We start from the raw sequence: 13,697 nt of genomic DNA, 5'->3' as shown, positions 1-13,697 counted from the left end.
TTAGAATATGTGTGCTTCTGGCACAAGTAGCTATTTTTGTTTTCCAATTCACATCAGGAAGATTAAAGTCACCCATGATGATAACTTCCCCCTTCATTGTCATTTTAGCTATTTCTTTAACTAGTAGATTATCTAACTCTTCAATTTGTCCTGGGGGCCTATAAATCACACCTACACGAGTTACTGTGTGATTACCAAATTCTAACGTAACCCAAATGGACTCTATGTTCGTCTCACTAACCTTTATTAGGCTAGATTTTATGCTATCCTTCACATACAGGGCCACCCCTCCCCCTTTCTTGCCTTCCCTGTCTTTTCTATATAAAGAGTACCCTGGTATTGCTATGTCCCAGTCATTTTTTTCATTATACCATGTCTCAGTAACAGCGACTAAATCTACACTATCAGTTGCCATTATTGCCGCAAGTTCATGGATCTTATTCCCTAAACTGCGAGCATTTGTAGACATGACTCTAAGCTTATCATTTTTTAACACACTTGCTACAAGCACCTTCTGTCCTTGTTTTGGGGGACAATTGGATTGATGTTTTATCACCCTTTTGCCCCCCCTCCTAGTTTAAATACATCTTAGCAAAGCCTCTGAACAGCTCACTGAGAACATTTGTTCCCTTTTGAGAAAGATGCAAACCATCTTTTTTGTACAGTTTATTTCCATTCCAAACAGAGCTACCATGAGCAATAAAGCCAAATCCTTGCTCCCGACACCATTCACCAAGCCACAAGTTAAACTCTGCAAAACCTCAGCAGGACTCCCTAACTAAACTCTGTAAAACCTCTGCAGGACTCCCTAACTAAACTCTGTAGAACCTCCACAGGGCTCCATAACTAAACTCTGCAAAACCTCCACAGGACTCCATAACTAAACTATGCAAAACCTCCACAGGATTCCCTAACTAAACTCTGCAAAACCTCAGCAGGGCTCCCTAACTAAACTCTGCAAAACCTCCACAGGATTCCCTAACTAAACTCAGCAAAACCTCTGCAGGACTCCCTAACTAAACTCTGTAGAACCTCCACAGGGCTCCATAACTAAACTCTGCAAAACCTCCACAGGACTCCATAACTAAACTATGCAAAACCTCCACAGGATTCCCTAACTAAACTCTGCAAAACCTCAGCAGGGCTCCCTAACTAAACTCTGCAAAACCTCCACAGGATTCCCTAACTAAACTCAGCAAAACCTCCACAGGACTCCCTAACTAAACTCAGCAAAACCTCCACAGGACTCCCTAACTAAACTCAGCAAAACCTCCGCAGGACTCCATAACTAAACTCTGCAAAACCTCCACAGGATTCCCTAACTAAACTCTGCAAAACCTCAGCAGGATTCCCTAACTAAACTCTACAAAACCTCCGCAGGACTCCATAACTAAACTCTGCAAAACCTCAGCAGGACTCCATAACTAAACTCTACAAAACCTCCGCAGGACTCCATAACTAAACTCTGCAAAACCTCCGCAGGACTCCATAACTAAACTCTGCAAAACCTCCACAGGATTCCCTAACTAAACTCTCCAAAACCTCCACAGGACTCCCTAACTAAACTCTGTAAAACCTCCGCAGGGCTCCCTAACTAAACTCTGCAAAACCTCCACAGGACTCCATAACTAAACTATGCAAATCCTCCACAGGATTCCCTAACTAAACGTAGAATGTGACGGCAGATAAGAACCATTCGGCCCATCTAGTCTGCCCAGTTTTCTAAATACTTTTATTAGTCCCTGGCATTATCTTATAGTTAGGATAGCCTTATGCCTATCCCACGCATGCTTAAACTCCTTTACTGTGTTAACCTCTACCATTTCAGCTGGAAGGCTATTCCATGCATCCACTACCCTCTCAGTAAAGTAATACTTCCTGATATTATTTTTAAACCTTTGTACCTCTAATTTTAGACTATGTCCTCTGGTTGTGGTAGTTTTTCTTCTTTTAAATATAGTCTCCTCCTTTACTGTGTTGATTCCCTTTATGTATTTAAATGTTTCTATCATATCCCCCCTGTCTTGTCTTTCCACCAAGCTATACATGTTAAGATCCTTTAACCTTTCCTGGTAAGTTTTATCCTGCAATCCATGAACCAGTTTAGTAGCCCTTCTTTGAACTCTCTCTAAGGTATCAATATCCTTCTGAAGATATGGTCTCCAGTACTGTGTACAGTACTCCAAGTGAGGTCTCACCAGTGTTCTGTACAATGGCATGAGCACTTCCCTCTTTCTACTGCTAATACCTCTCCCTATACAACCAAGCATTCTGCTAGCATTTCCTGCTGCTCTATTACATTGTCTGCCTACCATTAAGTCCTCAGAAATAATCACCCCTAAATCCCTTTCCTCAGATGTTGAGGTTAGGACTCTATCAAATATTCTGTACTCTGCCCTTGGGTTTTTACGTCCAAGATGCATTATCTTGCACTTATCCACATTAAATGTCAGTTGCCACAACTCTGACCATTTTTCTAGTTTACCTAAATCATTTGCCATTTGGCTTATCCCTCCTGGAACATCAACCCTGTTACATATCTTAGTATCATCCGCAAAAAGACACACCTTACCATAAAGACCTTCTGCAATATCACTAATAAAAATATTAAAGAGAATGGGTCCAAGTACAGATCCCTGAGGTACCCCACTGGTGACAAGCCCAAGCTTCGAATATACTCCATTGACTACAACCCTCTGTTGCCTGTCACTCAGCCACTGCCTTACCTATTCAACAATATTGGAATCCAAACTCAAAGATTGCAGTTTATTGATAAGCCTTCTATGTGCAACAGTGTCAAAAGCCTTACTGAAATCTAGGTAAGCAATGTCTACTGCACCACCCTGATCTATAATTTTAGTTACCCAATCAAATAAATGAATAAGATTAGTTTGGCATAATCTCCCTGAAGTAAACCCATGTTGTCTCTGATCTTGAAATCCATGTGTTTTTAGATGTTCAACAATCCTATCCTTTACCATGGTTTCCATCACTTTCCCCACTACTGAAGTAAGGCTTACTGGCCTATAGTTGCCCGGCTCCTCCCTATTACCTTTCTTGTGAATGGGCACAACATTCGCTAACTTCCAATCTTCTGGGACTACTCCTGTTATCAATGATTGGTTAAATAAATCTGTTAATGGCTTTGATAGTACACCACTAAGCTCTTTTAATAGCTTTGGGTGTATTCCATCAGGTCCCATTGACTTATTTGTCTTTACTTTTGACAGTTGAAATAGAACCTCTTCCTCTGTAAACTCACGTGTAATAAATGACTCATTTATCCTTTTTCTTAACTGAGGTCCCTTTCCTTCATTTTCAGCTGTAAATACTGAACAAAAATATTCATTGAGGCAGTCAGCTAGACCTTTATCCTCATCTACATACCTTCCTTCTTTTGTTTTTAATCTAACTAATCCTTGTTTTACTTTTCTTTTCTCATTTATGTATCTAAAAAAAGTTTTGTCCCTCTTGTTTACTGACTGTGCTATTTTCTCTTCTGTGTGTGATTTGGAAGCTCTTATAACTTGCTTAGCCTCTTTCTGCCTAATCTTATAGGTCATTCTGTCTTCCTCACTCTGGGTTTTTTTATAATTACTAAATGCTAACTTTTTGTTTTTTACTATTTTGGCCACATCTGCGGAGTACCACAGTGGTTTCTTGAATTTTTTGCTTTTACTGACAAGCCTAATGCAATTTTCTGTTGCCTTCAGTAGTGCAGCTTTTAAATAATCCCATTTCTTTTGGACTCCATTTAAGTTGCTCCAGTCTGATAATGACTCCTTTACACATATTCTAATTTTAGAAAAGTCTGTTTTTCTAAAGTCTAAAACTTTTGTTTTTGTGTGGTGTGACTCAGTCACTGTTCTTATATTAAACCACACTGACTGATGATCACTGGATCCTAAACTTTCACCTACAGTAATATCTGATACCAAATCTCCATTTGTTAACACTAAATCTAGTATGGCCTCTTTACGAGTTGGCTCCTCAACGACTTGTTTTAGAGACAATCCCAGTAGGGAGTTTAGAATATGTGTGCTTCTGGCACAAGTAGCTATTTTTGTTTTCCAATTCACATCAGGAAGATTAAAGTCACCCATGATGATAACTTCCCCCTTCATTGTCATTTTAGCTATTTCTTTAACTAGTAGATTATCTAACTCTTCAATTTGTCCTGGGGGCCTATAAATCACACCTACACGAGTTACTGTGTGATTACCAAATTCTAACGTAACCCAAATGGACTCTATGTTCGTCTCACTAACCTTTATTAGGCTAGATTTTATGCTATCCTTCACATACAGGGCCACCCCTCCCCCTTTCTTGCCTTCCCTGTCTTTTCTATATAAAGAGTACCCTGGTATTGCTATGTCCCAGTCATTTTTTTCATTATACCATGTCTCAGTAACAGCGACTAAATCTACACTATCAGTTGCCATTATTGCCGCAAGTTCATGGATCTTATTCCCTAAACTGCGAGCATTTGTAGACATGACTCTAAGCTTATCATTTTTTAACACACTTGCTACAAGCACCTTCTGTCCTTGTTTTGGGGGACAATTGGATTGATGTTTTATCACCCTTTTGCCCCCCCTCCTAGTTTAAATACATCTTAGCAAAGCCTCTGAACAGCTCACTGAGAACATTTGTTCCCTTTTGAGAAAGATGCAAACCATCTTTTTTGTACAGTTTATTTCCATTCCAAACAGAGCTACCATGAGCAATAAAGCCAAATCCTTGCTCCCGACACCATTCACCAAGCCACAAGTTAAACTCTGCAAAACCTCAGCAGGACTCCCTAACTAAACTCTGTAAAACCTCTGCAGGACTCCCTAACTAAACTCTGTAGAACCTCCACAGGGCTCCATAACTAAACTCTGCAAAACCTCCACAGGACTCCATAACTAAACTATGCAAAACCTCCACAGGATTCCCTAACTAAACTCTGCACAACCTCAGCAGGGCTCCCTAACTAAACTCTGCAAAACCTCCACAGGATTCCCTAACTAAACTCAGCAAAACCTCCACAGGACTCCCTAACTAAACTCAGCAAAACCTCCGCAGGACTCCATAACTAAACTCTGCAAAACCTCCACAGGATTCCCTAACTAAACTCTGCAAAACCTCAGCAGGATTCCCTAACTAAACTCTACAAAACCTCCGCAGGACTCCATAACTAAACTCTGCAAAACCTCAGCAGGACTCCATAACTAAACTCTACAAAACCTCCGCAGGACTCCATAACTAAACTCTGCAAAACCTCAGCAGGACTCCATAACTAAACTCTGTAAAACCTCCACAGGATTCCCTAACTAAACTCTGCAAAAGCTCCACAGGATTCCCTAACTAAACTCAGCAAAACCTCCACAGGACTCCCTAACTAAACTCAGCAAAACCTCCGCAGGACTCCATAACTAAACTCTGCAAAACCTCCACAGGATTCCCTAACTAAACTCTGCAAAACCTCAGCAGGATTCCCTAACTAAACTCTACAAAACCTCTGCAGGACTCCATAACTAAACTCTGCAAAACCTCAGCAGGACTCCATAACTAAACTCTACAAAACCTCCGCAGGACTCCATAACTAAACTCTGCAAAACCTCAGCAGGACTCCATAACTAAACTCTGCAAAACCTCCACAGGATTCCCTAACTAAACTCTGCAAAACCTCCGCAGGACTCCATAACTAAACTCTGCAAAACCTCAGCAGGACTCCACAACTAAACTCTACAAAAGCTCCACAGGATTCCCTAACTAAACTCTGGAAAACCGCCGCAGGGCTCCCTAACTAAACTCTGCAAAACCTCCACAGGACTCCCTAACTAAACTCTACAAAACCTCCGCAGGGCTCCATAACTAAACTCTGTAAAACCTCCGCAGGGCTCCCTAACTAAATTATGTAAAACCTCCACAGGACTCCCTAACTAAACTCTGCAAAACCGCCGCAGGGCTCCCTAACTAAACTCTGCAAAACCTCCGCAGGATTCCATAACTAAACTCAGCAAAACCGCCGCAGGGCTCCATAACTAAACTATGCAAAACCTCCTCAGGACTCCATAACTAAACTCTGCAAAACCTCCGCAGGACTCCATAACTAAACTCTGCAAAACCTCCACAGGATTCCCTAACTAAACTCTGTAAAACCTCCACAGGACGCCATAACTGAACTCTGCCGAATTTCCACCTGGTCTTGGAAACATGTTTTGCAGAGCTCTGGATGGTAACGAATCTGCTTGAAGCCTCTGAAGAATTGCAGTGTTGGAAGGAAATCTCCTTAACGAATGGCTAAATGGAACAATTGACCCTCAGATGTTTCTCATATTCTACTCTTCTGAAATGAATCTTCTCCATCCTCTGATGGCTTAGTTTGTCCATTTCAAAGTGTCTGAGGAGGTAGACATGTTCTCATAGCATGGGAAATGAAATCATTGAGGTCAACCTAGATTGTGCTCACCTCAGACCATGCACGACTTGACAAACTGAGGATTCACCAATGGGACATTGCAACGTCTTTTACTGACCAGCTGTCTAGAAAGAATGATTTACTTCTTGAGTTGTGGGCAGAGGTTGCAAACTGTTTTGGAAGAGAACTCTAGTAATTGAAAAAGGAAAGATTGCAAGCTCCTGGGGCACAGTGCCCTTTCTTCACGTTACACACATTCCAAAAACTATTGTTTTTAATAATGTGTCTGCCAGTGGGGCGACATGTCCTGCTGGCGTGGTCTGAACCTCCTGCGGTGACCTCACACTGCGCAGACACCAGGAAACGCACAGACCATTGTTTATTCAGCCTGACTCATCAAAAAGGCAATTTGCATGTTGATAGAAAATGAGTACCTTCTACGAGCCGCTCCAGGCTCACTTTGTGTTTTACTCCTTTCAATAATTACTGTTATTATTTTGGAAGTTTTCTTGATATAAAACGAGGTAAATAACCCCTTGCCAGTCTGTGATTGTTCCAGACATGTTGGAATGAAATTCAATCGAGTCAAACCGAATAATACTAATTTTCTGAAGAAATGCTGAGTTCTGTTTTGTTTTTTTTAGCCAATTCGCCCATTTTGCACAAAAAAAATCAGAGCCTCATAATAGAGGGGATCAATAGATTTATTCTTATTAAGAGACATTCTAGCGTAAATAAATCAGAATTTATCTTAGCTGGCGGTAGTACAGTTTGATTTTATCTTTGCTGGCGGTAGTACAGTTTGATTTTATCTTTGCTGGCGGTAGTACAGTTTGATTTTATCTTTGCTGGCGGTAGTACAGTTTGATTTTATCTTTGCTGGCAGTAGTATAGTTTGATTTTATCTTTGCTGGCGGTAGTACAGTTTGATTTTATCTTTGCTGGCGGTAGTACAGTTTGATTTTATCTTTGCTGGCGGTAGTACTGTTTGATTTTATCTTTGCTGGCGGTAGTACAGTTTGATTTTATCTTTGCTGGCAGTAGTATAGTTTGATTTTATCTTTGCTGGCAGTAGTACAGTTTGATTTTATCTTTGCTGGCAGTAGTACAGTTTGATTTTATCTTTGCTGGCGGTAGTACAGTTTGATTTTATCTTTGCTGGCGGTAGTATAGTTTGATTTTATCATTGCTGGCAGTAGTACAGTTTGATTTTATCTTTGCTGGCGGTAGTACAGTTTGATTTTATCTTTGCTGGCGGCAGTATAGTTTGATTTTATCTTTGCTGGCGGCAGTACTGTTTGATTTTATCTTTGCTGGCGGTAGTACAGTTTGATTTTATCTTTGCTGGCGGTAGTACAGTTTGATTTTATCTTTGCTGGCGGTAGTATAGTTTGATTTTATCTTTGCTGGCGGTAGTACTGTTTGATTTTATCTTTGCTGGCAGTAGTATAGTTTGATTTTATCTTTGCTGGCGGTAGTACAGTTTGATTTTATCTTTGCTGGCGGTAGTATAGTTTGATTTTATCTTTGCTGGCAGTAGTACAGTTTGATTTTATCTTTGCTGGCGGTAGTATAGTTTGATTTTATCTTTGCTGGCGGTAGTACAGTTTGATTTTATCTTTGCTGGCGGTAGTACAGTTAGATTTTATCTTTGCTGGCGGTAGTACAGTTTGATTTTATCTTTGCTGGCGGTAGTACAGTTTGATTTTATCTTTGCTTGCGGTAGTATAGTTTGATTTTATCTTTGCTGGCGGTAGTATAGTTTGATTTTATCTTTGCTGGCGGTAGTACAGTTTGATTTTATCTTTGCTGGCGGTAGTACAGTTAGATTTTATCTTTGCTGGCGGTAGTACTGTTTGATTTTATCTTTGCTGGCGGTAGTACAGTTTGATTTTATCTTTGCTGGCGGTAGTATAGTTTGATTTTATGTTTGCTGGCGGTAGTGTAGTTTGCTTTTATCTTTGCTGGCGGTAGTACAGTTTGATTTTATCTTTGCTGGCGGTAGTACTGTTTTATTTTATCTTTGCTGGCGGTAGTGTAGTTTGCTTTTATCTTTGCTGGCGGTAGTATAGTTTGCTTTTATCTTTGCTGGCGGTAGTACAGTTTGATTTTATCTTTGCTGGCGGTAGTACTGTTTGATTTTATCTTTGCTGGCGGTAGTATAGTTTGATTTTATCTTTGCTGGCGGTAGTGTAGTTTGCTTTTATCTTTGCTGGCGGTAGTACAGTTTGATTTTATCTTTGCTGGCAGTAGTACTGTTTGATTTTTGCTGGCGGTAGTACGTTATTTTCTCCTTATTGTATTATTTGCAGCTTCTGGAATTCGAAATGCGAATGAACAGTGACCGACTTCAGCTGAAACGAGCGCAGGAGGAAAACCAGCGTCTGCAGCTGCGTGTGGACGAATTAAGCAGTGAGGTCTCGGTGTTACAGAAGAAGGTAAGTTTTGTGATTATACTTATTGCCGTAAACATTTCCTGTGATGGTTTATTAAATTCAAACATAACACCAGGCCTGCTAGTCATTACTACGTATTATCTCTGCTCTATACGGGAGAGTCAGACATAGGATCTCACCCACACACCTGTGCAAAGGCAGGGAGACAGTCAGCTTCTATGAACAGGGCACCTTGTTCCTGTTTCCTTAAATATGTATGTCCTCATTTATTTGTATGTTATTGTACAGCACTACAGTGTATGTCAGCACTTTCCAAATAATAATATTAAAGGATCAGCAAACATGTATTCCTGACCCTGTAGTGCTAAACCCACCATTTTGGTGATTTGCCCCCCCTTAGCCCCCCTATAAAAGTATAAAACTCACCTTATTTCCAGCACCGCGCAGGTGTGCCGGCGCTGGCCCCGCCCCCTTTGTGACATCATTGAAATGGCCGGTTTTGAGCCAATCCAATGCTTTCCCATAGAGTCTGTGGGTAACAAGTTGGTGTTTTGTGTTACACTCCATGTGAATAATTACCGTATAATATATTACAGCCACAGAACAGCAGAGAACGTAACAAGCATTCACATTCTGGTTCCATAATGTACTTGGATAGCTGTCAATGCATCACAATTCATTGTTTAGTTAATATGTCCCTCAAGTTCTCAATCAGCATTTGTCAAATTATATATAAACGTGAGAACAAATTAGAATTAATTTATCCAGTTCAAGAAGGAACCTCATTAAAAATAAAAAATGAAATCATCTACAGAATGGATTTGTGGGTAATTGCTGTATACTTGCGCACTGCATATAATCCTTGGTATATTCCGTATATTTTAGACTCATTTACCATCTCGCGCTCTCTGTGTGTCGGTTCATTTTGTCTGATGCTCCCGGTTAATGTGCGTATTGAGACACTGCAGATTTCCTTCAGGCTCTTTATGGCGAGTGATTTGATCTGCCATATGTTCACTGCGGTGGAATAAGTCAGGAGAGAGACGATAAAAGATTATTCGTGGAGGAAAGTTTCCATCTTCTCATAGAACGAGTTTCTTACATCTTACAAAGTAACAGTTAGACGGTGTTGTGTTTAGGTGACGGCTGCGTTAAATATAAACGTTTAATATTTATTTATGGTAACATTATTGGGGAAAAAGCAAACATTGTCTCAGTGTGGACGATAAAACACATCTTCGTGTTTCACAATAAAATAGAATAGTAAATGGTGCCGTCTATTTTATATGATTTACATTTTCCAGACGACTTGTTGTGTCCTGTGAAACAACATAATGTTGGGTTTTTTGCTCCCATAAAAATGTCCCTCTAATCTGTTCAGTCTTTCTGTATCACGCCTTGATATCTTTCCATACAGAGGTATTCACTAAGGTTAGAACTCAAGGTGAATGCTGTCAGGATCGGGACAGGGATCCAACACGCAGAGTACAAAGAGTGGAAAGGTACGTATACCGGGCCTTAGAATGGCCGGACTAACGTACCGAGAGTAAAGAATAGTCAGAGGCAAGCCGAGGTCGAGGGAACGAGAAGACAGATAAGCGAGAGACAAGCCGGGTCAAGGGATAACAGAGAAACAGGGAAGTACAACGAGCCGAGTCAAAACCAATAGAGCAAACTAGAATACCAGAGCACTGAGTGACTAGACAAGCTAGAACCACGACAGGGCAATGAGCTGAAGTAAGGAGTAAGCTTAAATACCCTGGTTCTGGATGGAAATCACGCCTCTGAAAAGTACCGATTGGATATCGGACACTTGAGTGACAGGTTGCTCGTGCTAGCGTCATGACGTCACGTATTGAGCGTCCTGCTAGAAAAGGACGTGGATTCCTCGCGGCCGGTGTTTAAGTGACTGGATGAACCGCGAGGAACGGAGGAGACAGCTCGCCTGGACGGATACACCACCAAGTCTCTACCTCCCTTAGAGGTAGAGGCCTCAGGTACCCTGACAGTACCCCCCCTCTCAGATACGCCCACCGGGCGGAATGAACCGGGGCGAGATGGGAAGCGAAGGTGAAATGCTCTGCGAAGGCGAGAAGCATGGACGTCCTCCTGAGGTACCCAACTCCTCTCCTCAGGACCATATCCCCTCCAGTTGACCAGATATTGCAATTTTCCTCTTGAAATTCTGGAGTCAATGATGGAGCTGACCTCGTACTCCTCCCGACCCTCCACCTGAACAGGACGAGGCGAGGAGACCTTAGAGGAGAATTTGTTGCAAATGAGGGGTTTCAACAAGGAGACATGAAAAGAGTCAGGAATGCGTAAGGCAGGTGGCAGAGCAAGGCGATACGCAACCGGATTGATACGAGTGAGAATCCTGTAAGGACCTATGTAACGAGGAGCAAATTTCATGGACGGAACTTTTAGGCGAATATTCTTAGTACTCAACCATACCCTATCCCCAGGAACAAAAACAGGAGCCGCTCTTCTATGTTTGTCAGCGTGTTTCTTGAACAGCGAGGAACTATGTAATAGAATTTGTCGAGTTTGATCCCATAATTTCTTCAGGTTGGCGACATGATCATCAACCGACGGTATCCCCTGAGAAGAGGAAACCGAAGGAAAAATCGAAGGATGAAAGCCATAGTTCATGAAGAAAGGGCTAGAGCGAGTTGAATCGCAAACAAGGTTATTGTGTGCGAACTCCGCCCAAGGAATCAGACCGACCCAATCGTCCTGGTGTTCGGAAACAAAGCAACGCAGATACTGTTCGATCTTTTGATTAGTACGTTCAGCAGCTCCGTTAGACTGAGGGTGATAGGCCGAGGAAAAGTTCAATTTGATGCCCATTTGAGAACAAAAGGATCTCCAGAAACGTGAGACAAATTGAGAACCTCTATCAGAAACAATCTCCGAAGGGATCCCATGTAGGCGAAAAACTTCTCTCGCAAAAATCTCCGCCAATTCAGGAGAAGTCGGAAGTTTAGGTAATGGCACGAAATGAGCCATCTTGGTAAATCTATCCACCACCGTGAGAATAACAGTCTGTCTTTTGGAAGCAGGCAAATCAACGATAAAGTCAATGGACAAACAGGACCAAGGTTTCTCAGGAATGTCCAAGGGGTGTAACAGGCCACATGGGGATGCATGAGACAGTTTAGTCTTGGCACAAGTCTCACAAGCTGCGACGAACTCCTCAATATCCTTACGAAGTGAAGGCCACCAGAAATCTTTGGATATCAGAGAGTACGTCTTGCGAATACCAGGATGACCAGCTATTTTACTTTCATGAAAACATTGTAAGAGCTCCAGTTGAAGTTCAGGAGGAACAAAGTTTCTTCCCTCAGGAGTGTTTCCGGGAGCTAGATGTTGTGACTTCAAGATCTGGTCAAGTAGCGGGGAATGAATTTTGAGACTGGTATTAGCAATAATATTGCATTTGGGTACAATGGAAGACAAAAGTGGTTCAACTGAAGCAGAGGGTTCATATTGGCGAGATAGCGCATCGGCTTTAGAGTTCTTTGACCCAGGTCTGTAAGTCAGAACGTAATTGAAATGGGTAAGAAACAACGACCAACGAGCCTGCCTGGAGGACAGACGCTTGGCCTATCCGATATAAGACAAGTTTTTGTGGTCTGTCAGGATGGTAACAGGATGTAATGTACCCTCCAATAAATGTCTCCATTCTTTCAAAGCCTTGATAACCGCTAGTAATTCTCTGTCACCAATGTCATACCTGCTTTCAGTACCGGTCAATTTTTTAGAGAAAAATCCACATGGATGTAATGGTTTATCAACACCCAACCTTTGAGATAGAACAGCACCTAAACCAGTCTCTGATGCGTCTACCTCGAGCAAAAATGGCAGAGAAGTGTCAGGGTGAACTAAAATTGGAGCGGAAGCGAAAAGCTCCTTGAGAGTCTTGAACGCAAGGAGAGCTTCAGTAGTCCAATTCTTAGTGTCAGCCCCCTGTTTGGTCATGTTAGTGATAGGTGCAATAATGGAAGAATAGCCCTTAATAAAGCGCCTATAATAATTGGAAAAACCAATAAATCTCTGTATGGCTTTAAGACCTGTGGGTAAAGGCCACTCTAGAATGGATTGGAGCTTATCCGGATCCATCTTAAATCCCTCCCCAGAGATCACATAGCCGAGAAAGGTTACCTGGGTTTGATCAAAGCTACATTTCTCCAACTTGCAGTACAAGCCATGCTGGAGAAGCTTGTGCAAAACCCTCCTGACTTGTTTGTGATGAATCTCAATGTCACTAGAATGAATGAGTATATCATCTAGGTATACAATGACGCACTCTTGCTGAAATTCCCTAAGAACCTCATTAATCAGATCTTGGAATACTGCTGGTGCATTGCATAACCCAAAAGGCATGACGGTATATTCATAGTGGCCATATCGAGTATTGAATGCCGTCATCCACTCATGTCCCTGCTGGATTCTCACCAAGTTATATGCCCCTCTGAGGTCTAACTTGGTGAAAATTGTAGAGCCCTTCAAACGATCGAAGAGTTCGGTGATCAAGGGAATCGGGTAGGCATTTTTAATGGTTATCTTATTCAGGCCTCGATAATCAATACAAGGTCTCAAAGAACCATCCTTCTTTTTAACAAAAAAAAATCCAGCCCCGGCAGGGGAGGAGGACCTCCTGATGAATCCCTTGTCTAAATTCTCGTGAATATATTCCTCTAGGACTGAGTTCTCCTTTATAGATAATGGGTATACATGACCTCTGGGAGGCATGGTACCAGGGAGTAGGTTAATTTTGCAATCGAAGGACCTGTGTGGGGGTAAGGTATCGGCTTTCTTTTTGTCAAATACTGCCTTTAAATCTAGATACTGAGGCGGAATTTGTGTCTCTGTAGGATTGTCAGAGGTATTCG

At 41.7% G+C, this 13,697-nt stretch overlaps 1 protein-coding gene across 1 annotated transcript in view; it reads left to right on the top strand.

The window, feature by feature from the left end:
- Positions 1-13,697, top strand: part of LMNTD1 (lamin tail domain containing 1) — a 161,527-nt gene that overhangs the window by 80,098 nt on the left and 67,732 nt on the right. Inside the window, exon 7 of the mRNA XM_063446105.1 lies at positions 8,719-8,844. Within this exon, the coding sequence (XP_063302175.1) occupies positions 8,719-8,844 (126 nt within the window). The remainder of the gene's footprint in view (positions 1-8,718; positions 8,845-13,697) is intronic.

This window comes from Pelobates fuscus, chromosome 3 (assembly GCF_036172605.1).
Source record: "Pelobates fuscus isolate aPelFus1 chromosome 3, aPelFus1.pri, whole genome shotgun sequence".
In the NCBI taxonomy this organism is placed as follows: Eukaryota; Metazoa; Chordata; class Amphibia; order Anura; family Pelobatidae; genus Pelobates; species Pelobates fuscus.
Note: the sequence above shows the minus strand (reverse complement) of the source record. Positions and strands in the feature narration are given on the sequence as shown.